At 37.6% G+C, this 25,611-nt stretch overlaps 1 protein-coding gene across 1 annotated transcript in view; it reads left to right on the top strand.

Moving 5' to 3' along the window:
* LOC310632428 (cytosolic phospholipase A2 beta-like) overlaps positions 1-22,964 on the top strand; it is a gene marked incomplete at both ends in the record, with an annotated part of 39,376 nt that extends 16,412 nt beyond the window's left edge. The window contains 13 exons of the mRNA XM_083349646.1: positions 2,028-2,155; positions 2,855-2,959; positions 3,533-3,570; positions 4,366-4,501; positions 6,386-6,522; positions 7,174-7,396; positions 7,679-7,796; positions 11,107-11,244; positions 14,396-14,500; positions 15,346-15,537; positions 18,558-18,724; positions 19,971-20,157; positions 22,741-22,964. Coding sequence (XP_083205772.1) covers positions 2,028-2,155; positions 2,855-2,959; positions 3,533-3,570; positions 4,366-4,501; positions 6,386-6,522; positions 7,174-7,396; positions 7,679-7,796; positions 11,107-11,244; positions 14,396-14,500; positions 15,346-15,537; positions 18,558-18,724; positions 19,971-20,157; positions 22,741-22,964 — 1,898 coding nt within the window. The remainder of the gene's footprint in view (positions 1-2,027; positions 2,156-2,854; positions 2,960-3,532; positions 3,571-4,365; positions 4,502-6,385; positions 6,523-7,173; positions 7,397-7,678; positions 7,797-11,106; positions 11,245-14,395; positions 14,501-15,345; positions 15,538-18,557; positions 18,725-19,970; positions 20,158-22,740) is intronic.
* Positions 22,965-25,611: the final 2,647 nt, after the last annotated feature.

Consider the following 25,611-nt stretch of genomic DNA (forward strand, 5'->3'; position numbering starts at 1 on the left):
AGGGGTGGCCGGGTGTCTGGAGGTGCCTCAGCTGCTTGCTGGCCTCAGCAGGCCCCAACGAAGCAGCGTTCGCACACCGACTGTCCAGCCTCATGGGGCAGCAGCGCCTGGGCAATGTGTGGGGCTGGGCAGGAGGTGGTGGTGGTGATCCCTGCATTGCTAGGCTGGCCGGAAGCAGATCTGGAAATGAAGCTGTGCTGCCCATCCTTGCGCTGATGGGGGCAGTGGTGGGAGAAGGTGAGCTATGGTGCACGTCCACCCCTCCCCACTGCCACCCCACATCATCCCGCACGCTTGTCCCAGAGGTGCACACAGGATTATGTGGGGTGGCAGCAGCAAAGTGTGGGTGTATGACAGATCCTGCCTTCCCCCACTGCTGTCTCCACCAGGGTGAGGATGGATGGCAGAGCTTTGTTTCCGGATCTGCTGCCTGACACCATTGGTCCCTGCACACAGAGGCCAGCGAGTGCATGGGGGCCAACAGTATCTGTCAGCAGCCATAGCCTGCCAGCTGTCCTGCATCATGGTGAACTGGCCACAGAGCCCCATCAGAGCGGACAGAGGCAGCCCTGGGATGGCTAGTAGGAATCCCTTGCCCGGCTTGGGCCCCATCCTCGCGACGGCTCTGACAGGGGTGTCGCTGCTGCAGCTCCAACCAGCCAACCATGCAGGAAAGCAGGAGGAGGTAGAGGGGCAGCCAGGGGACTGGAGCCACCTCGGCAGCTCGCTGGTAGCCCGATGAGTCAGCAGATCTCGTGTACCAGCTGCCCAGACCCCCGTCTTCCCCTCCACCTCCTCCTGATTCCCTGCATGGTTGGCTGGTCCGAGCAGCACCAGCAGCCGCCCCCGTCAGAGCTGTCAAGCAGATGGGGCCTAGGCTAGGTATAGGCTTCCTTCTGGCTGTCCCAGGGCCATCTCACCCTGTGCTGATGAGGCTCCATGGCCAGTTCGCCATGATGCAGGACAGCCAGCAGGCTGTGGCTGCTAATGAACACTGTCAGCCCCCATCTGCTCGCTGGCCTCTGTGTGCAGGGGCCAATGGTGTCAAGCAGCAGCTGCCCCGGCCCTGGCACCTGCCTCGCCTCGCCTTGCCCTGCAGCAATTGGCACCCCCACCCTGCCTAACTTCATCCCACAGGATGAGCCTCCACCCCATAGCCCCACCCACCGGAGACCCCCCTGGATCTCCCCCAGCCCTGCCTGGCCCTTACAGGCGTCTCTCTCCACAAGGATCATCAAGGTGGCCATGCCCATCCCAGCCATGCCCACCCAGTTGGCCATGACCACCACAGCCACGGCCACCCAATTGGCCACGCCCACCCAGCACCCAGCAATAAGTAAGTGGGTTTTGGGTTGCAGTTTGGGCACTCGATCTCTAAAAAAAACAAAAAATGGTTCGCCATCACTGGCTGTGGAGAATATTTAAAGAGTATGATTTTAAACTAATTACTGCACATGGAAAATATTTAATATGGTGTGTGTATTAAAAGTATTTTTCAAAAATGTGCTGACTTTTTTGTTGCTCAGTTTTGAGTAAATTAATAATAATAATATTAAAGTGGAAGTAGTGTGAAATGTGAATAAAATCCTTAATTTTATATTCAAATTATAAAATGTGAATGGCAATTGGCAAAATGTGAATTTGAGGTAGAGTTCAATGTTTTCAAAGTGATGTATTTTCTTTGTATCAGATTTATGAAAACAGAAAAAAGTGCTGCCAGTTTAATGTATCAGCTGATATTAGGTTATTCAGGCTATATTCACTTATGTAAACCTGGTTATAAATTATCTAAATTTTAGCAAGACTTTTGACCTAATCTTACAGCTGTAAGCTGTATTGCAGGTATGAAAGAGACATGGGATTCTATGTCTACTGTATGTCTGATCCATTTGACAAAGGATGCAGTTCAATAATTTATTTATAAATACAAAATAACAAGCCTCCATGCTAAAATAAAGTGTTCAACAACACATTTTTGGAAGCATAAATATATAATGTCTAATTTATTATGTATTGTTTTATTTTAGCCAATAAAAATGTGGTCTTTTCAGTCCAACAATCTTATGAAGGAACACAGAAGACAAGCACAAATTTATATTCCTTCCGCTTTCATTGCATAAAAAGCTTTGGACCAGTACTAAAAGTTAAAACTCAGGTAATTGTCTCAGTTATCATGTACCCACAGCAGCACAGGAAAATAAGTATGAATGTATCCCTTTTCCATGGATGCTCAATTATTCATTGGGTTATAGTGTAGCAACAAATAAATAGCCATCAGTACCATCCTGCTGATGTTTCAAAGGGTCTTGAAGATTTGGGTTTTCACCCAGGTCTTTAGCAAGTGGGCACTTTTAGATTATGTGCGTTGGGTTTTTCCCCCCATCTGGTCTTGTTATTCTTGCCATCTTCACTCTTCATTTTTGTGGTTTGCTATTTTCTTGTCTTCCCTTTTTAAAATAATTTGAAAAAGGTAGCCAAAATACGATGCGACAGTCTGTTTCCATATAGCTGTTGAATACGTACATTTCTTTATCCAAGATTTGTGCTAGATGGCATAAAGGTTTCTGCTGAGCCAGCAAGAATTACTGTAAATTTAATGAACGTTCAGAAAAGTTAAAGGAAAATAGAAGAAAAGAGTCCAAACAATTCTTGAGGTTCAAGAATTTTCAGATTCAGCTAGGTTTTTTTTTTTGATGTAAAACTTTAACTTGCCTGGAATTTTCTTGAATGAAAAGTTCATTCAGTGACTGAAAGGCCAGCTAATCATCATTATCATGATCACCATTAAACAATAAGTAATCTTCATTTGTAGTATAGATCTTTTTCATTTGGCTCATCTTTTTTTTCTTCCCAGAACATTTTACCTAACGAGGACAGTGATTCTGATTATTCTTTAATTCTGCCTTTGAAACTGCTTCCAGTTGGCTATCAAGTCAAAGTTGAATTACCAATGGGGAAGGCAAGTTTTGATTCTTAAAATGAATGATCACCTTTCCTGATATTGTTTTTTTTAAAAAAACAGCAACACAAAAGGTTGCTATTCAATATAACTGACTGCTGGTCAGAAATCAACTACTTCATAAACTACGGTACATAATATAGTTCATACATAATATTATATGCATATAATCATACACAATATTCACACATAATATTCATAATATTCATACATAATATTGTGTAGTTCATGCATACATACATTATGTAGTTCATACATAAACTACACAATCAATGATTTCAATGAGCAAATAGAAATCTCTTATTTTGAAGTAGGGAGCAACACACTAGAAGCTCTATTCTGGCTTCAAAATACGAATTACTGAAATTTCAAGAATATGTCTAATATGGCACTTTCTGAGTTTCTTTATTGATTGATAAAATGATTATAAGCACTCTTATGCCTCCTCAGTCGAACAAATCTAAAGAGTTCATTTGGTTATTGTTTTTTTCATATGCCCAACTTATTTGTCCCTCTACCCCTTTTTAGTCCAGATTCACTGTCTTCACTAAGGCGTGTTTTTTTGCCTTTTAGGGCAGTACCTTGGAACTGTATCTCCAGGTAATGGACTGGTAAGGTATTTTCTTTTTTGGCATAGTTAATACACTGAGTGAATGCAAAGGAAAGACAGTTTATCCTCACATAAATGACATGTGCACCATTTGTGGCTTGCATGCAATTCCCTAGTATCTCGTTCGTACTTCTTCAGAAATTCAGTAGCAAAACTACCTTATTTCACTGCTTTGATTTCACTCTGCTTTGGTGGTCTGAAAAGTGGGAAGGAGAATAGTTTCCCTCTGTGTCTCATCTTTGCCCTTAAACTTTTCACAGAGAGTTTCCCTAAAGCCTTAAACAATTTTCCCAAACCCTGAAAAGGAAAAGGAAAAATTCACCCACAACCCTTCCTGTAGTTAAGAAGTTGAGATGTAGCTTCTGACCATTCAACTATTCTCCAGTTCAATACTCCCTGAATGAGAACTTGGTTTTTCTAACTGTAGTCTAATCTGCTGTAGGCTTCAGATATAACTTCATATCAACATGAGAAGCCAGTTGGCTACCCATGAATTAATTGGTGGTATTGCTGGGCATACTCCAATGCTCTAAGGCTGGACTTCCTCCTGAGGTGCTCCCTTTGCATTAAACAAATCCATTGAAGAAGGAGGAAATTAAGGCTTAGTGCAATGAAGAGCATCCAGCAATCCCCAACTGATTGGCATGGGGCTGATTTTGATTCCCATACAGACCTGACACCATATCTGGTAAATGCCTGTAAGTTGTGAATTGATATTCAGCTAACTGCATTATTGTTTAAATGATCTGACATCTAGTCTATGCTTAGCAGTGATGTGGCTATTTCTGTGTCCCAGGTCACAAAATCTTGATGTGCGTTTGGGTTATGAGCTTTGTCCTGATGAGCAGGATTATCTGCACAAAAGGAAAAAGGTTGCTGCAGATGCCCTATATAAGCTTTTTAATCTAGGAGAGGAGTTACGAGAGGATGAGGTATGTGGACATCTTGTAATTATTTGCATGTTAATTAATTACCATCATGTTATTGCCAAACATAACTGTGCTTGCACAGCATGTTAGATTGAAAATGTAAGTTCAAGAGCTGCCATGTGTATGATTCTAACAGAGATTGAGGTATGTTATGTTGTCTGGGCACAAAATGGAAGCCATACTGGATTTCTAGAAATCAGCTTTGTTCTGGATAGCCATTTTGGATCTGCACAGATCTAAACCTCTGTTTGTATATAGTTTGATCCTACATGTAAGCTGACTATAAAGAGAGCCAGTCTGGTCTAGTGGTTAAGGCACTAGATTAGAAACTCAGAAAGTGTAAATTCTAGGTCTTCACTAAATACGAAGCCAGCTGGATGAATTTAGGCCAGTCACTCTCTCAGCCTTAGGAAAGAAGCAATTGCAAATCACTTCTGAAAAATCTTGTCAAGAAAATTGCAGAGGTTTGTCCAGCTGCTTATTTAGAAGCCAAAACTTTATAAACTTTTAAATGCATATCTAAATCTTCAGCTCTCTTTATTACTTAGCCTAGATCCAGTCAAAATGAGCAAAAATACCTAATGACATAAATATATATCCCTCTTGTCCATTTAGTCTATGTTCCTCTCATGCCTTTCTTAACAATTAAATATTACAAAAAAAAACATTATCAAAAATAATTTCCCTTTATGTAGATGTCAAAAACTCATCTACTACCTCATTAGATATTTCTAAAAAACCCCAACAGTATCCAATCCATATAACCATTCAATATCATCATAAAAAATAAGCTCATTATTTAGATAGTCAGATAAACCAATTTTATATTTTTCTTTTTACTCCCAATCATTCTTAAATCCCATAAATAAAATTCTGACTCCTGTTTTCTTTTAGTATCTTTTCCTCTTTTATTGAAATTTTTATCATCTTTCAAGTCCACTTGCAATTTTCATGAAGTAACTCCAATAAATTTCTTATATTTCAATTTGAAAGAGAAGTCCACAATGTCCTTTTCAATGTTTGAATGAACATCTAATTCCATTTGTAATCCAGTGAATCCATCTCAATTGTTTCCAGAAGGATTTGTTCATCTTCAGTTGTAACTTCTGGTTCCAGTAAAAAGTTCTCTTCACATTCCATAAATCAAACATTTTCTTTAAAGTAGCCGTCTTGTGCTCTGGTAGTTAACCTTCAAGGTTTTGTTTTATAAATGATATGTAAACAAGACAGCTTTCCTACACAAGAGTTTTTTCAATTCACTCTTTCAAAAAAAAGCTACTTTTTCCATTTTAAATTTAAAAAAATGTTTTATTTTATTTTAATCTCTTTTGTGTAGTTTTTGTGAGGCAAGCAAAAATCAATAAAGTTGTCAGACATTTCTAAATATTATAGTCCCTGAAATAATGACAATCACCAAACACACATATTTAAACAAAATCTTTAACTGAAGAAGAAATTATAATCCAAAAATTGCATTAAAATGAGGAATGTCAGTTTTAGTACTCATAAATTTAGGCTGTGATACAGTTGTGAACTCACCTGAACTCACTACCTGTTGCTCAATTCACTAACCAATCGGGGGAAAACTCTGTTTCTACGACTTAGTCATGAAGCGTGACAGTATGAAGGACATATGTTAATTTCATGTTTCCTTCTTAAATCTAGAGGAAGAAAAAGCATCCTCTCTCAATAACTGGAGGTGAAAAAAGCTGTGACATTGTTTCCCTTTGGAGACGGTTAAGCTGCCATTTTCCCCACTGGAAACTGGAACTGCCAATTTGATCTATTAAAAGATAACTTGGAATTTTTTTCTAGAATCTAAGACTATACTATGGCCAAAGTTACTGTTTATATTATTGATGAAGTGACTGTATATATTTCTAACAGGTCCCAGTGATCGCTCTTGTGGCAACTGGAGGTGGTATCAGAGCCATGACATCATTATATGCTCATCTCTCAGCCTTCCAGAAACTGAATCTTTTGGATTGCATTACATATATCACCAGTGCTTCTGGATCAACATGGTAAAAGCTAAGAAAAATGTGTTACATTTAATTAGAATTCCAATTATACTGGGCCCAATGCTGAGAACATTATGTCTGTGGAAATAAACTCAGTTAGAAAAATAAATCATTCAGCATGCTTTACCATGATGAGTACTTTTGGGACTTCACTCTCTGTACTCCTTCATTAGACTAGGACTATGAAAGTCAATGTTCTACTGAGCAGAAAGAATGGGAGGGATTCCTTGGTGGAGCAGAAATATCTCACACCCCAATTCTGAATGTAAAATGATTCAACAATATTATTGAAGGCTGGATTAAATGTTGAGAATCTTTCAGCCAGAAAAAAGATGAGGTTCACATTGGGGTTAAAGGTCATTATAAGTATAATTAGAATTGAATTGTCCATGTCCACCATATGTCTGCATTTAATAAAGGACAAGAGTAAATTCTTCTATTTCAAAATATGTGTCCAAAGAGTTAATTGAAACCATGTGGGTTGAATTCTTTGGGCAATTCAACTTGAAAAATAGATACTGATATCAGATTTATCACTTTACAAGAACAGGATATTTTGAACCAGTTTCTAAAATGCTAGTAAATATACTATGAATATATAATAGTGGAGAATTTTTTTTATTTTATTAAATATCATTTTTCCCACTACTGCAGGACACTGACAAATTTGTATCATCATACTGACTGGTCACATCAAAGTTTCGACGACCATATCAGAAATATGAAAAGACAGTTGATGAAGGACAAAAATAATATTATTTCTATTGAAAGATTGAAGCAATATCACAAGGAGCTAACTAAGCGGATCAAAGCTGGTCATCTTTCATCTTTTACAGCACTCTGGGCCCTCATTCAGGAAGCTTTGTTCCACAATGGAGTATGTTAATTATTTGTTATGCAGCAGAGATGTGATCCCTAGTTTTTCCTATTGAAGCAGGAATGTGACATCATGTAACATCATCTGTGCTGGTGAGTGTGGGTTGCCTCACACTTCCGAGCACTGATGATGTTATATAGTTGGGTAATGAAACATCTGCAAACAAACTATCAGGCTCAGAGAATATCAAGGATTTCACAGTTTAACACTGAGCTACATGTATTCTCTTCTATTGAATGATGCATATGTTAAAATATTTATTTTGTTTCCCTTTATTTGAAGATGAATCTCGGTAAGCTCTCAGACCAGCAACAGGCTTTGAATCAGGGGCAGAACCCCTTTCCTATTTATACAGCCATAAATGTCAAACAGGATCATGTCAGCACTTTTGACTTTAGAGGTGGGTACTCACATATCAGTCTCTCCACTGTGGAAATATAGGTTTTGGTTGCATGCTATAGGCATTGGAAGAGAGGAGAAAAAGGGAAGTGCATGAAATGTTGACCTTGAATTTAGTAGTACAAGTACTTCCTATTTATCACGAATCTCTTAGAGTACTTCTACCTGGATTGTATAGAAAAGGTTGCATTATACTCAGTTCTGCCCAACTTCATCAAGATCGTGCAGGAAATCAAAGAAAAATGTAATACTGTAATATTTAAGCTATTGATAGGTTAGAGATGTTTTAGGTCACAATTTGCACTGATAAGAGTTGAAGCTGCAAACATCCAGCAGCGAACCAGTTTCCTGTCCTGAACTAAGTTATCTCTGCTTGCATTGTTATTTAGAATAATGAAAACTGTTCTCCTCTACATCAATATTTTTTTAAAAAGACCTGCTTCTGTTTTTGCTGAGCAACTACCGTATTTTCCGGCGTATAAGACGACTGGGCATATAAGACGACCCCCTACATTTCCTGTTAAATTATAGGGTTTGGGCTATACTCGCCGTATAAGACTACCCCTCTTCCAATGCACACCAAATAAAAATTAAAAAACATCAGATTTGATTTTAATATGGTAATTTTAATTCAAATGCTTATGACATGCAGGTACTTAGTAGGAAAACTGTCACATAAACATAAGGCTGTTTGTCATCAAACATGTAAACATAAAACAGTGCAAGTGGATTAAACATCATCATCATCATCATCATCATCATCATAATAATAATATTATAATAATAATAATAATAATAATAATAATAATAATAATAATAATAATAATAATAATAATAAGTTGGAAGGGACCTTGGAGGTCATCTAGTCCAACACCCTGCTAAGGCAGGAAACCCTATACCATTTCAGACAAATGGCTGTCCAGTCTCTTCTTAAAAACTTCCAGTGTTGGAGCATTCACCACTTCTGGAGGCAGGTTTTTCCACTGGTTAATTGTTCTAACTGTCAGGAAGTTTCTCCTTTGTTCTAGGTTGCTTCTCTCCTTGACTAGTTTCCATCCATTGCTTCTTGTCCTGCTTTCAGGTGCTTTGGAGAATAGCTTGGCTCCCTCTTATTTGTGGCAGCCCCTGAGATATTGGATCACTGCTATCATGTCACCCCTCACCCTTCTCTTCGTTAAACTACACATACCCAATTCCAGCAACCGTTTACTATTTTCCTAATTCACTTTTTCACTTTTCCTAATTCACTCTAAAGCTTTCCCTGCGCAGAGCCTTAAGTAGCACCAGCTGCCTGCAATTAGTGCAGGTTCTCATCCCACCAGGTTCAAGGTTGAGTCAGCCTTCCATCCTTCCGAGGTAGGTAAAATGAGGACTCAGATTGTTGGGAGCAATAAGCTGACTTTGTAATAATGCTGCTTGTGGGGGGTGGGGTGGGGGGGTGAAAGATCTAATAAGCAGGCATATACATAGAATGAAGGCTATTGCTAAGCACGTTGATTTGTGCTTTAAATTGTAAGCCGCCCTGAGTCTTCGGAGAAGGGAGGGATATAAATGGGATTAAAAAAAAAGACCAAATGGGAGATCCGCTCCAGGTTTTCCAGCCAGCCTGCCCAGTTCCTGAGTCAAATGTGTCCTTAGAGCTAAGCTGCTGCTCTGGCTATGCATTCCCCACCTGCCTTTCAAGTTGCTCTTGCATTCCCCACCTGCCTACAGCTGCTCTTCAACTTTAGAAGGAAAGAAGCCCAGACTCCAGCCTGTAAAAATCACAGACTGCAGCTTCTACTCCAATTGGTCCCGCTTTCCCTGCACAGACTAAATGGAAGATCCGCTCCAGGTTTTCCAGCCAGCCCTGTCCCTAAAGTTTCAGCACCTGGCGTATAAGACGACCCTTGACTTTTGAGAAGATTTTCATGGGTTAAAAAGTCGTCTTATACGCCGGAAACTACGGTAGGCCTTTTTTTTTAGCATCCACGTCTAACCTCCAAAAACATAGTACTGTATGTTGAAAGCTAATGATTCAAATCTATATCTGAGTAAGAGGAAACGATATTATCTTTTATCGGCTAGGGATTACAGGTAGTTCCAGAAATTTTCTTTTAGAAACTTATGCATAAGATTTGAATAAGTATTTAAAGGACTATAAATTATTCCCTTAAACAGCTTTTCATTGTTCTCTATTTTTATAAACATAGTGATGCAAGTTGTTCTTTGAATACAAACTTCTCATGTTTTGCACTTAGATTTGTTGTAGATGTCACAAAATTTATCAGGGTAATTGGGACAAGATGGTTGTTTGATGCTATTTTTTTTCTACAAGAAATCTCTCTGGAGGTTCTTTCTTTCTTTCTTTCTTTCTTTCTTTTTTCTGATTTAATTAGATTAATTAGATAACTTTTATTGTCATTATTTTACTCTGGGCACATTGGCAGACATTAAAAATGAAATTTAGTTGCTTGCTCTCAAAGTGTAAACATACTGTACATAACAGATATTTAAACATGCCATATACAATGTAAGGATCTGCTCAATCAGTCCTACTAAGAAAGCAGAACTCTTGAAATGGACATCATTTCAAAAGGAACTTTTATTGGGAGATGTTGACAGCAGGAATAGAAGGCAGGATCTGAAGGTTTCCCACGTGAATCAATAGGTCAAATACTCAATTTTAATCCCTCCTCAACTGTCCATCTGGACGGTTCAATCTGCAGGTGTGAAAACGCTGTGAGAACAGGGCGATAAGGCGCCGCTTCCAAGGCTGTTTGATCTCTCTGCGCTGCATCTTCTGCGCCTGGAGATAAGGCAGATGGCTGGAGGCATGTTCCATTCTCATCCCAATGGAGAAACATCAAAGAGGAATAGAGTAAGGAATAGAGCAAAGGAAATACACATCAGCAGCCCCAAGCTTCCCCCTTCCCCTCAGGAGAATGGCAGAACCCGAAAAGAACAAGAAACCCCTTGCCCATAGAAAGACAAGGTTCTGACATACAACATATGTATGTACATATGTACACCATTACATATAAATAACATCTAAATATTAATCACTGTCCATCTTGAATAAATAATTGAAAAAGGAAGCTTTAGAGTTTAGAATATGGAATGAAACAATGACTGAATCTGGATGTTCTGCTTCAGATACCACCGAGCTTCCTCCCAGAAGGTAACAAGGAAATCAGTCATGAAGAGGATGTGTAGTGTCTCAGACAATCTTGTGGACCCTGCTCAAGCAACACTTATATGCTATGTCCAATTTCATCTTTGGATCAGTAGCCAACCAAGCTTTCACTCTTTTGTGTATCCCTTTGTTGCAGAATGGCTGGAGTTCAACCCTTATGAAGTGAGTTTCCTAAAATATGGTGCACAGATTCGCTCAGAGGATTTTGATAGAGAATTCTTCATGGGAAGGGTGGTGAAGAAGATCCCAGAGTCCCGGATTTGCTATCTGGAAGGTGATCTGTTTAATTATAAGAACTTATCAGGGAAATCTTGAAAAGATCCTGTCTTCATGGGCAGCCTTAGATTTCTAGCCTTTTTACTCCAACGCGCTCAGAGCTCCATTGTGTCAATATTCCAGTGAATAAGTAGTCTTCTCATGTTGTTTATAATAGCAATAATAATACTACATATATAGTATATATGTGTGTGTGTGTGTGTGCGTGTATGTGTGTGTGTGTATGTATATATAGTGCATAGTGTATATATTATACGAGAGAGACAGAGAGAGAGAGAGAGAGAAAGAGCATGTAAGATTATGAATCTGTACAAGACTCATACTGAGTTTTTGTGATCAATGTACTTTTCATAGATTGTGTTCTTATATTCTGTTTAATCTCAGCATACAGCATTGACATATGTAGGGCATTGAATAAAACATTTCCTACTGCTCCCTTTGTCACCAATAAATTGCTTTCATGAGTTGCTTCACAGCATTGGAAGAAATATACTTAGTCTTGGCCAACTCCCTGTCCAGTGCTGGGTTCCATTACTATAAATGTTGTTAGTTGTGAAGTCGTGTCTGACCCAACATGACCAATGTTCCTCCAGGCCTTCCTGTACCCTACCATCTTCTGGAGTCCATTTAGGCTCATGCCTACTGCTTCAGTGACTCCATCCAGCCACCTCATTTTCTGTCGTCCCCTTCTTCTCTTGCCCTCAACCTTTCCCAGCATTAGGCTCTTCTCCAGTGAGTCCTTCCTTCTCATTAGGTGGCCAAAGTATTTGAGTTTCAACTTCAGAATCTGGCCTTCTAAAGAGCAGTCAGGGTTGATCTCCTCTAGGACTGACCGGTTTGATCGCCTTGCACTCCAAGGGACTCGCAGGAGTCTTCTCCAGCACCATAGTTGAAAGGTCTCAATTCTTTGGCACTCAGCCTTTCTTATGGTCCAACTTTCACAGCCATACATTGTAACTGGGAAGACCATAGCCTTGACTATATGCACTTTTGTTGGCAGGGTGATGTCTCTGCTTTTTTAGTGTGCTGTCTAGATTTGCCATGGCTTTCCTCCCCAGGAGCAAGTGTCTTTTAATTTCTTGGCTGCAGTCCCTGTCTACGGTAATCTTGGAGCCCAGTAAAATAAAATCTCCATTTCTTCCCCATCTATTTGGCAGGAATTGAGAGGGCAGATGCCATGATCTTGGTTTTCTTAATGTTTTTTCTTAAATTTTTTTCCTAATGTTTTTTCTTAATTTACTATAAATAAATGAATAATAACATGTATAAAATTTTAATTTGGAACACTGGAGTGCATACAGGCAATCCCTCCACAAGGGCCTGTCTGATGTAGAGCTTGAGGTATTGGATTAGGATTAAGACCAGGGGCATCTAGGTTCTAGTCTACTCTCAGCCATAAGAGATTGCTGAGTGACTTGGAGTCCTCATTCTCTCTCAGACCAATCTATTTTACAGTGTTATGGCAGAGTCTTACACTGTTATTGTAAACACATACCAGATGAAAATACTGAACATTGCAATGTTCCCAAACTGAATGCCCTTCAGATCTGTTGGATCACAATTTCCTTAATTTCCAACCAATTACCAGAAAGTGCCAAGTGGAAGAAGGCTATGAGAGTCAGCCATTAGACCAAAGTCAATTTCTATATTATCAATTCAGAAATGCATCCTATGCTAATTTGCATTTGGGTTTCATTTATACTGCTTTCAGCAGCCAGGATCTGGACTATACTTTTTCATTCCCAAGGCTCATTCTGGCAACAGTGTCGTCACTTGGGGGTCCAGAGAGTATTGTGTGAAATAGGCAATTAGGGACAAGGAAATCTTCATCCTTCAGGTTCCGTCCTTGTTTCCCTCACAAACATAGTTGGGCTTCAAGAAACAGATTGCTTGGAGGCAGGGCTAAAGAGGGACAATTATATGGAGAGAGAGGTAGCCAGAGAAAGAAAGATAGGTGGGGGTGTATGGATACTTGCATAGGTAAACTACTGAGGCTTCCCATTTTTGTCAATCAACAAAAAGAAAAAGAAAAAAAGAAAAAGATGGAGTCAGTGTTGTGCTGCAAACAGCAATTTTGAGGCATGTGTGTATGAAATCACACTGCAAATACCAAAGAATGGAGCTTGTGTCACAATGCTGTGAATCTGACTGGAGGTATGAATGGAAAAGGTGGGTGAAAAATAGAGAAACTGTGCGCACTTCACATACCTGAACCTCAAACCAGCCAATCATAATTTAGCTTGATGCATTGTGCAAATCTAAGATGATTGGATAAACATCTAGTGAAAAGGTAGTTGCTTTGGTTTTGCTATTCCTGGCTTTTGACTCCTGTTAGGATTTACTTTAGGTTCTCCAGCTGTGTTGTACTAGAGTCACCTATTTTTATTCTTGTCATAATGACTGGGTTTGTATAGCATAATAGATTAGATTAAAATGAGGCTGGGTGCTTTGTATTCAATCTGATTAGGGGACCATTGTCCTAGCATAATGTGCCATCATTTTAAACCATAATATGCTTTGTTTATTTGTTTGGCTATAGTACATTAGCTAAACTCAATGCTTGTGCTTTGTTAATGTGTTAACAGTGGATATGACACTATTACAATAATCTTATTAACCATAATGGTTTTGTTAATACTGTGGTGCTAAATTTATTTATTTATTTATTTATTTATTTATTTATTTATTTATTTATTTATTTATTTATTTATTTATTTAATTTGTATACCGCCCTTCTCCCAAAGGACTCAGGGCGGTGAACAGGGCAATACATAAAAACAAAAATTAAAAATTATTAAAAAGTAATTAAACAGTGCCCATAATAAATTAATACAGATTAACAGTTAAAATCCATTTATAAAATCCAACCCCGTCCCATCAGGCCAGGCCAGCTTGTTCAAAAAGATGGGTTTTAAGATCGCGCCGGAAGGAGCGGAGATCGGGCACCATCCGGAGCTCAACCGGAAGATGGTTCCAAAGATCCAGTGCACCCACAGAGAATTGTAAATTGTGTCTACAGTATTTAATTAGCTGGCAGTAATAAATATTTATAACAGTTTCTCAGTCTAATGAGCCTATATCTTTTGATACAGTTGAGATGGACTATAATTTGAGTTAATGCAATGTCTTCAATGTGGTTGGTCTTGTAGGTATCTGGACTAACATTTTCAGTCAAAATCTCCTGGATTGTTTATACTGGACCTCAACACAAAAAGAATTCTGGGAACGATGGGTGAAAGACATGGAAATAAAACGTAAGAATTTCAATACTATTCTTTGCTTTGGCAGAGTTTTTTTTTTAAATGGTTCATTTACAAAGTAAAAGAAAGGTGACAGACACTCTAACCTCTTCTGTTTCTGGTCACCTACTCAGTCAGATAGGAACTAATTGTGGGATCATTGCAGCTACTATAACCTATTCAAAAAATTATAGATAGTTAAGAAAATAGGGACTGTTCTGATTTATGAATATTTTGATGTTTAAGGAAAATGACATTTCTAGATTATGTACTGATATAGGTCATTGCGACCTTTGCAATATATGCATATAATAATGAAAAAAATGTGATATAAAACCTTGGGATTCTGTCATATATTTATCTCCTCAGTAGATACATAGAATTTCTCTGTGCCTGGTCATAACCAGGGGTGAAACTGTTGCCTCCTAGCCCAAAACTACAGCAACAATGACGCTTTTGGAGAAACCTGCACTTATGTGCCTGTTCTTTAGGGCTTGACGATGGAAGAGTGATGGTGTTGTGCTTCTAGAATTATAATAATGAGCTATTTGTTTACTATTTCCTTATGCACAACTTTGATTTATTTTCTGTTCATATGTAGGTGATACATATGAAAAGATCCATCTGGAATCAGTGCTAGAGAAAAGGCTAATTAGCAGACTCAGCCTGTGATAGGAGAAGAGGTCATTTTTAAGTGACTCAGATCTGTGTCTGTTTTTGCAGGGCATATTCCTTTTTAATGCCACCATTTTTTGTGGAATATGCTATATTTAAAAAAGCCTCAGTAATCCAGAAGTGTCATATTTTGAAAACAAAAGGAAAAGTCACCATAAATGAAGTATCTCTATATTTTGTTTCAGATGAGAATTATTCTTCAAGTGATTATCCTCCCACGGTCTACAAACCTCCATGTTATCCCTATGGAAAACTCTGTGAAATCTTCAATGACATTTTAACTAATCGTCCTTTATGTGGGGAAAATCATAACTTCCTGCAAAGCTTTGATTTTGATAAAGATTATCTGCATCAGAAAGAATTCATGCAATGGAGTGGTAAATGAGAATGATAATTTCTAGAAACACTCTAAATGTTCAGAATTGAATCAGTTCAGAAATATCTCCAGTCAGTTTCATAACTACGGAGTTACAAAGGAGATGGTTATATAGTCCTATGGTATCTATTCCTTAAAAGATGATCTTTGATCTAGATCAGGGGTGTCCAATTGACGGCCCGTGGGCTGGTTTCATCATGTGGAGGCCGTGCCCACTCCAGCTCCAGCAATTGAAAAAAAATTGCGATACATTGTGACACGTCACAACATGTCACTAGATGAGAGTATATTTTCATGTATTATAGAAGTGGTATAGTAAGAAGGGTGTTTCTGGGTATGTGACTTCCAATTATTCTTCCTGACCTTGCAGGGGACAGAAATAGCACCTCAGGGAAGACATATGATCTACAGGATTCTTGGATACCTTTCCCTTATATAAAAACTTTCTCTAGAGGAAAAGAAGTATCACATATATATATTTTTGGTCCTGGGAATATTTATTGAAACACACACAAGTTTATCTTGATCGATCGATCGATTGATTGATTTCTTTGTCAGGAAATGACCATGTAAAAGGTTGAATTTGGCCTTTGTTTAGCTCTGGAATGGTTTTCCATTTTTTACATTCCCAATGGCAATGAGCCCCAAAACAATTCTTTTTTTTTTATTAAAGAGTTTTACAAAAACAAAATTTTACAATATATCCCCAAATCCCTCCCACCCCAAACCCACCCACTTCCCCCCCCACTTCCAAGAGCTAAGTACAGGATTATAGTTACAATAATCATATTCTAAATAAAAATTATGCATAATATACAATTAACCAAATTCATAATGTGCTTTAACTCCCCTTTAACATAACTACAAACAAAGTACCAATAACAATATCCCACAAAACAATTCTTGATCATTGCACAATTGGAACAAACGGGAGTTGTTCCCACATTTCATTTTCATAATAGTCTATTTTCAGTGATTTCTCCATTAAGCCAAACAATGACATTACCTGTGTAGCCTCTTAAGAATGTGAAACGTTTGCTGGATTGGACCAAAACATTATTATTATTATTATTATTTTGCTGATGGACTTTCTAGATGGCTGTGGAAAGTCTACCAGCAGCCAAAAGTGCAATAACATTTGGTTACCTGTTTCTCAGTATTTCATATTCATTCACTAGAAATATATTCTGATCCTATTAGATTAAGCCACGATGATTACAAAGTAATGTCATATAGTTTTCCTACATGAATTCGTCTAATATTGTTAAAATGGTTATTGGCCTATTTTATTTACATATTGATGGCAATGTGATGAGGTGATAATTACAGCATTCAGAAGATTAACTGGGGAAGAATAAGGTCACTACAAGATTTTACAATATTCAGAATGTTATAGTTTTAGGATCAATCTCTAATGCTTAATAACTAAAAAGCAGTTCAGTAAACTATTAAAGCCATGGGTAAGAAGCTGGCAGAATTCCTTTGTGGGTTGAGTGTATCTGTCATTGCGTTCAGAATTCAGCTTTTAATATGCTACGTATATGCATAAAACAATATTTCTAATGTCTTGGGAAAACTTGTTTTTGTTTGTGTGGGTATGTGAGGGAGTTTCTGAGTGGCATGGTGGCCTAGTAGTGAAGACGCTTGCCTCCCACTTGAGAGTTGAGAGTTCAATCCTACGTAGCAGCAGATGCTCCTCTTCTAGGGCGCAAAGGAAAAAAAAATGCTGTGAACACCGCATGGTGTCAGGAAGGGCATCCATCCAGTAAACACTCAGACCCATCCAGTCAACCCGACTCTACCCTGAATTAAGGGATTATAGGGTTGTAAAAAGAAAGGTTTTGTGGGTATATTTTCATTGGCTTTGGAATCAACACAATATAGAGTGCCTAAATATTTTGTTAGGGACGCGGTGGCTCAGTGGGTTAGGATGCTGACCTTGTTGATCAGAAGATCAGCAGTTTGGTGGGTCGAATCCCGAGTGCCGCGTAACAGAGTGAGCACCTGTTACTCGTCCCAGCTCCTGCCAACCTAGCAGTTCGAAAAATGCTAGTAGAAAAATAGGGACCACTTCGGTGGGAAGGTAACAGCGTTCCATGTGCCTTTGGCATCTAGTCATGCCGGCCACATGACCACAGAGACGTCCTCAGACAAATGCTGGCTCTTCGGCTTTGAAATGGAGATGAGCACCGGCCCCTAGAGTTGGAAACAACTAGCACGCATGTGCGGGGGAACCTTTACCTTTAAATATTTTGTTAGATGGAATAATAGACTAATAGCCAATAGATTTTATGATTGAGTTATATACCAATTGTGTTCTAGTTCAAAGCATAAGTTGTTTTTTCTTCTTCTGAAGACAATGTTATGAACAAGCTAAATATGTATCTTTTGGATAAATGAGATTCCGAACTCACCAATGTTCCAATAATATAGTTTAGGTTATATTTTGTTTATTTAAACGTAAGTACTTGTGTTGCTATTGCTATGCAATTCACTGTTTCCTCAATGAGAATTAAACTTATTGGACTCCTGGCCCATCTACTTCAGCAGTCATTTCTCATAATAGCCAACTTGCATGAAGAAGCTCCCTAGTCTCCTAGCAGATGGCTTTTAGAGGCAATCACACTACCATTGAAGCTAATAGCCATTGGCCCACATGACTTACATGATTTGGTCAAACCTATTTTTGAAGCCAGCCAAGCTGGTAGCCAGCAGCACATTTTGTGATATAACATTTCAAAGTTAATTATGTATGGTATAAAAATGTCCTTTTATCTGTCAAAATTCTTCCAAGATTCAATCTCATTAGTGACTTTTAGTTCTAGTATTTTGGGAAGGGGAAAGGAGCTTCTCCTTTTCTACTTTATCCACACCATATATAATTCTGAACATCTCAATCATGTCTCTTATCATTGTTTCCTTTCTCAGACTATGTGAGGCAGCACAGGTTTTGTTGGTGAAAGACAGCCTGGAGTTATTATTCATGTTGGTTGGAAAAAACGCTCATCAATTGTCTTTCAGATACCATCTTTGACACTTCTTCTAACAAGTTGACTCCAAACACAAAGACCCTCTGCTTACTAGATGTAGGATATTTTATGAACAACAGTGGCATATCACTTCTCAAGCCAGAAAGGAATGTGGATATCATTATTTTTCTGGATTATGAGATGAGTGGAATCTTAAGGGTGAGACAAAATATGTTCACTATTATTTTCCTTTGGAATGCTTGTGTGCTTAAAGGATGGAAAGGTGTTTTAGAGTTTCTTAGATCCATAATTATAGTTCAGCTACCACAGATGCCAAGTTTACCAATATGGCGGATAAGTAGAAGACAGATAGTTTCCATTTAACTCAAGAAACAAAAAAGGATCAACTTTATTTTACTACAAAAAGGATATGATAGTTGCCTGTATCTGAACATCATTTTTAGGTGCCAACACAGATGATGGGGGGGCAGAGTTCAAGCAACTGAGACAAATAAAATGCCTTAAGATATGAGAGAGAGAGAGAGAGAGAGAGAGAGAGAGAGAGAGAGAGAGAGAGAGAGAGAGAGAGAGAGAGAGAGAGAGAGAGATCCAAGTGAATCTCCAAACTGTAGGATAGCTTGTTAAATTCCATAGCATTATATCTAATAGGAGCTCTATTTTGAATGTAGAAAGTATGTAGTTAGTCTGGAGGAGAAGGAAAGACAATAGTGAGTGAAACAAGCTTCTCTAATACTGCTTTCCTGAAGCAATGTAGAATCTTTGTGTGTGTGTGTGTTTGTGTGAAAGAAAGAAAAAATAGGTTGGGGAACCAACTGGAAGTTGTCTGGACTGTGGACTTTGAATTGTGGTTCAAACTTCAGCTGGATTGGAAATTTCATCTAGAATTTCCTTTCCTCCTTTTCCTTACTTCAAAACTTGCACAGTGTTTCTAATTTACTTGTACAAAGGTTGTACAAATACAAACCTGTACAAAAGTAGTTGAGAAAGCAGAATTGGAGCCTTGGTGGAGCAGTGGGCTAATGCCTCCTTAAGTAACACCAGCTGCCTGCAATTAGTGCAGGTTCGCATCCCACCAGGCTCAAGGTTGACTCAGCCTTCCATCCTTCCGAGGTAGGTAAAATGAGGACCCAGATTGTTGGGGGCAATAAGCTGACTTTGTAATAATGCCGCTTGGGGTGTGTGTGAAAGCCCTAATAAGCAGGCATATACATAGAATGAAGGCTACTGCTAAGCTTGTAAGCCGCCCTGAGTCTTCGGAGAAGGGCGGGATATAAATGGAATTAAAATAAAAATTGCATGTTCAAGGTACTGTATGTTTTAGCACTGAATCCTCTGCTCATCTCAGACAATAAGAGATAATTTGGTAGGGGAGGTTCTGATTTACATATGGAAAGCAAAATGAATATATTTGGGAAGATTTTTCTGTTTTTGGTCTCTTCTTCAGCAAATAAAGATGACGGCCGAATACTGTGAAATCCAAGGCATTCCCTTTCCAAAGATTCATGTGAGTGAGAAAGAGCGAAACAATTTGAAGGAGTGCTACGTTTTCTCAGATGAAGATAACCCCAATGCACCAATAGTGCTTTGTTTTCCACTGGTCTGTTGCACCTTCAGAGAATACTCAGCACCAGGTAATTTCAGCTGATGCACAAGGTTACCCAATTTTTCTGATTTAAGCATTTGTAGTTTCTTCAGTGATTTCTTCAATTCACACGTGTTGACCGAAATCCCTTCTGAAGTAGCATTTCCCAAGTATAACTACACTTTGCATTCAATTTGTGATGATTAATTATGTATGCACACACAGACATTGTTTCTGAATATTAATCAGCTAAAGCAGAGTTTTTCACACTTGGCAAATTTAAGATGTGTGGAATTCAATTCCTAGAATTCCCCAGCCAGCATGTTCACATGTCTTAAGTCCACACAACTTAAGAAACACTTAGAAGAAGACGCTATTGAATTATTCTATTTAAAAATAGCTTCGGTAGTTCCAGGCTTTAAATCTGTACCTGAAATATATATTCAGCAACCCAAACTGTTATTGGTTCTCTAGACCAGAGACAGCGAAGGGGTGGGGAACTGACAAAACATGCATCATAATACAGCAAATTACCGTATTTCCTTGCATAACATTAGGATGTAAATTTGTAAGGGTGAAATTTGTGTCATGATATTACCTCATGCATTGTGATTTTAATGTGGTTTGGGTTCATTGTGTATGCCTATGTCTGGATATCCTAGTACTTCTTTTCCATATTTAAGCAGAGAGATCATCAAGAACAAATAGTGGAGCTGACCAATGGTGGAGGAAAAATTCTTTTTTTTCCTGTTGCAGTCTCTGCCCTTGCCATAGGACAATAGGCTGCATGCAGAGAAGTAACAGTGGAATAATAATTCCTTGTGGCTAGGAGTGAGTTCATCAGGGCTGAAGTCAAGGGTGGAATCTATTATTTGACTGTTGCAGAACACTGAAGCTCCCTGGAATTTAGTGCAACTGAAGGTTTCCTAAGCATAGATGAGCACTTTTAAGGTATTAGAAGGTTGCCTTTGATATTCTGGAGGTCATCTAGGGATGCCTAGAAAGGGTAGGGCTGAAATTTTGAAGACTGCTTTTTGTTGGGCTATGGATAGGGGGCTGGAAATCTCTCAAAAATAAACCAATTCTATTCTCACCAAAATTTGGCTCTTTTTCACTGAATTCTACAGATCACTGGGTGTTATAGGGATGCTTGAAAACTATCTACAGCCCCTGACTTGCTCATTTCTGGCCAGTAAGACTCTGCTTTTTCCCTTATTTTACCAAACAGCTGAGCAATAAAAAAATCTTCCTAAAAATATCATGGGCAGTTAATGTGAACATAGGAATGTAGCAGATTGAGGAGGGTGGATGCAAAGAACTTTCCATAATGGATCTCATGTAACATTCTACTTTCCTCTTTAGATCCAGTAGGAATATATGGAAAGAGTGTTGGGCAAAGATTCTCATTGCTCCAATCTGTTAACTGAAGACAAGCAGATAGGGACTCTTCAGAGTAAGGCATTCATACTTTTGAGTTATATACTACAACTGTGAAAGAATATGAGAGGGGGGAGGTTAACTAGTCATCTACACAGTAGGGCTTCCAACCACAAGATCAGAGGGAAATAGCTTTATATTGCTTTAAAAGTATGCCTAAAAAAATAAAAAGTTACTTGGCTCAGTGAGATGCTCTAAGTATCACTCCCAAGATTACTCTTAAAACAGCATAGTATAGATTCCCTACAAATATTTTCATATTCTATGCAAAAGCTTCAAATCATAAGAGTAGTTCTGGAAAGTTTCAACCTCTCCTCCCACCCAACCCTCGGCATTTCAAAATGTGCAGTTTTATTTCTCTGGAAAGTGTTCAGACTGAATCAGATTTGCAAGTTCAGGAGAAAAGGACATGTTGCCTAATCATTCCTCGAGCTGTTTTAGGATTTCACAGTTTCAGGTCATGCAAGAAATAATTGGCATAGCTGTAATAATACTTAATTTCAACAATATTCTGAAGTAGCTTTTCAATTTGCTTTTTTTAAAAAAGGATCTCCTATTATATTGCCACCAAGTTCTAAGTTTGGAAAGCATTTCTCAGTCCTGCAAAGTATTTGTGTCTGTTAAAAACTATCCTTTAAATACTTGAAAGGCTACCCATGGTAATTATCAATTGAAGATATTTCTTTCACAGGCACTAATAGCTAAAAAAAGAATTTCTTCCATGCTCTGCAAAGTCTGTTAATTTCACGATCAAGATGGTGTACATCAGTCAGGGCAAGGTTGGAAGCAATATTTTATATTCTGGGTTATGACAGATTTTTAAAAAATGTTTACAGAAAAATCTGCTGTCTTTTCCTCTTGGTTGGGGTTCTCAGAGGAATGGGGTTCTCAGAGGAACATGATTTTTGGGATTTCTACCTGGAGTTTTATTGACATATTGCAGTAATATTCCAGAACTGAAGTGCTTTCTCTATAGTACATAATTTTAACTAAACTTAACTGTTCAGCAAAATGAAGAATGCCTATCAATGTGCCATTGCTATATCAGTCCCTGAAAATGAGGGCACAAAATAGATAAGTTGATATAAGACCAATTTATTTTGCTTCCAAATACCAAATGTTTTAAATCTTTACCTACAGTGCATTGTTTTGCTTCAAATAAGGTGCACTCACTCACTTTTTTTTACCTTTTCAGGGGTCAAACGCACTCCTTCAGAAATGAAAGAAGGTAATGTCAATCTGGAAAAAGGCATCTCACCCTACCAAACTTTCGAAATAACCTACACTGAAGAAAACCTTGACAAACTAATAAAGTTATGCAGTTACAATGTTCTTAATAGCAAAGACTTCATCTTGCAAGCCATTCAAAACGCTATAGAGAAAAAGCGGCACAGTGGGCCCAGAAATGATAAACAATGATAATGTGTCTCCTTAAAGAGAAGAAATCCAATCTGTAACATGATGCATTGTTTGAGGTAACTTGGTTGTCATTATGCTGCAATTGGTTGGATGCTTGGGTAATTCTCACTCCTGACTGATAAAGCAAGTGGATTTAAACTAAATATACTGCTGTAGGCTTTCCACAGCTGTTACTGGTTGGACTTCAGGGTTTTGTGATCATGGTCTATAGAACAGAACTTCTGATGTTAAAACAGCAGCTGTGCTTTCAGAGGCAAAGTGGCCAGCTAAGTAGAAGCATTATTTTATTATTTAAATGGAATTGTTGAGAGTATTGCTTTATGCATTTTCCCTGTCTTAATGTCTAACAATTCATTAATAGTTCAGTTTCAATCCATACCTTATTGCCTATTCTTGAAATAATTTTTAGTCTATGTCTGTAACTCCACATAACACAAGGAATATATGTCCTCAGTGCAAACTGATATGAACATTCTTTTTGCTGTTTCAACAAAATTAAGTTTTGGGGAAAATACAGTCTCAGCAACTCCTAATTTTTTTTTAGTGTACTTGTACAGCAATTAAATAAATCAACCGTACATTATTGTGAACTTATGTAAGCAGTAGATGGCTCTTCAACTGTTTTCAGACAGTTGTTTTATCCAATGGCATATTTGTTTAAATAGGAAGTGGAAAGCGGTACAGCCTCATAGAAGAGAAATTGATCACAACAGCACTGTTGTTTTATCACCCTTACTAATCTAACTGTTGTATTTTGAAAAGCAAAATAAAATTATTGTCCTAATATGTTTGTGATAGATCATAATACAATGTAACAGACCAGTTGTTGCCAAAAGTATTGTATCTATTCAGAAATTGTTATTGTTAATTTTACATGCAAAACATTTTAGGGTGATTCATTAGAAAATAATTATGGTGGACAGTTGAAAGAAAAGTTTCAAATTCACCATTATATTTGATTTCCATTTGTGCACAAATGCTTTGGAAAATACTTGATCCTGATAGTAGCCTTAATAAATCTCTGTATCTAAAATTTGCTTCAACAGAACTTTTTTTTTTAAAAAAGTACTAGATCTATCTGGGGCAAAAATTGTACATTTATAGAAATTATTGGGTTGATTTGATTTATATCACTTTAGGAACTTCTCCAATATATTTGCACATATCACATGAAGGAAATCTGACTTAAATTATATATATTGTTTTGTTTTATTATACCATTTGACAAACTAAAGCAAGTACTTTCCAGCATCTGTTTGGAAGTAAGTTCAGTAAACTTCATACAACTTATTTCTGAATTAAAACTCAGAAGTTAAAACATGAAAGGCAATTTAAGGATTAACCATTGGTATTAATTTGTTTGAAATTCTAAAACCACATTGCTGTAACTCAACAGATACTGAATCAAATTCTAATTATATGTTTTCAAACATGAGCCTATAGCTTAGTTTATTATCTTAATTGATTGAAAGTATCTGTGCTTTGAGACATTTATTTAATATATTTCTCTACAGTTTTCCATATAATTGCTTCTTGAAGATATTTATTCTTTTAATATCTAATGACAGTGCTGAAACATCAAATGTTATCTCACATTAGAATAATGATAAATGAAGGACAATCTTTTTATCATGAAGATCTTATTAAAACTCAACTATGGAAGCTTAATTCTTGGTAGCTATTGCCCAACAGCTATTGGTTTGCTATTTTCTGTGATTTAATTTATTGAACCCTCTCCCATGACACCTGCTGATAACCTTTTTTTGAAAAAGATATAGTCATTTATCTATTGTAGAATGAAAAACATAGTCTTTTGAGATTAATCTGAGAAAATGCTACTATTCTTCAAAAATTCTCTTTACCAGAGACTTCTGTACTCTATTACTGTGGGGAAAACCCCCCCAAAAAATGTATGTAGCAGTATAAAGTGATTACTATTTAATAATAAAACAAATATATTAAGCTCCTTCTGTCTTACTGGATTTGTTTGAGAAATGCATGAATATGTTTATTAATTTAAGGAAAGACCTGAATAAAATCTGGTTTCTATACTATATCTTTTCTTTAGAAAACAGTTTTCAAACTTTGAAAATACATACTAATTTATTTCTTGTGCTAGTATGTCACCTACTTCAATTTTTCAAGTATTTTTTTAAAATGTAGACAAAATGATAGGCAGAATTGTTTTTATTACTTAATATAGATTTAATTAACTTTACCTAATGATGATTGGATGTATCCTTTTTAAAACCAATAATCAGGACTTTCCCAATATTAGAAGCTAGCCTGGCAAGGTTATGACGCTTTTCTAGCCCTCATATCTGCATAGAAGAAATATTTGCTCAGAGATATTCGTAGTGCATTTTTTTCATACAAAGCTTTTCATTAAATGGAAATCCTACTTCTTATTTTTCCCTTTTTTAATCTCCTATAGAAGTTAAGGAGGGTAACAGCACTGATATACTCACAATTGTCCAATATTAACACCAAACCTTCATGGCTTTCAAATGCATGCAATTATAAATACCCGGTGCTACACAATTTAAGTGTTAATTGTTTAAATTTTTTGACAGAAATATTGGAGGAATATGAATGTACATTTTGTGGAGGGTACTTATTCAATAGATAATGTGCACATTTCTCTTTC

The sequence above is a fragment of the Vipera ursinii genome (genome assembly GCF_947247035.1).
Source record: "Vipera ursinii genome assembly, chromosome: 1".
NCBI classification, from domain to species: domain Eukaryota; kingdom Metazoa; phylum Chordata; class Lepidosauria; order Squamata; family Viperidae; genus Vipera; species Vipera ursinii.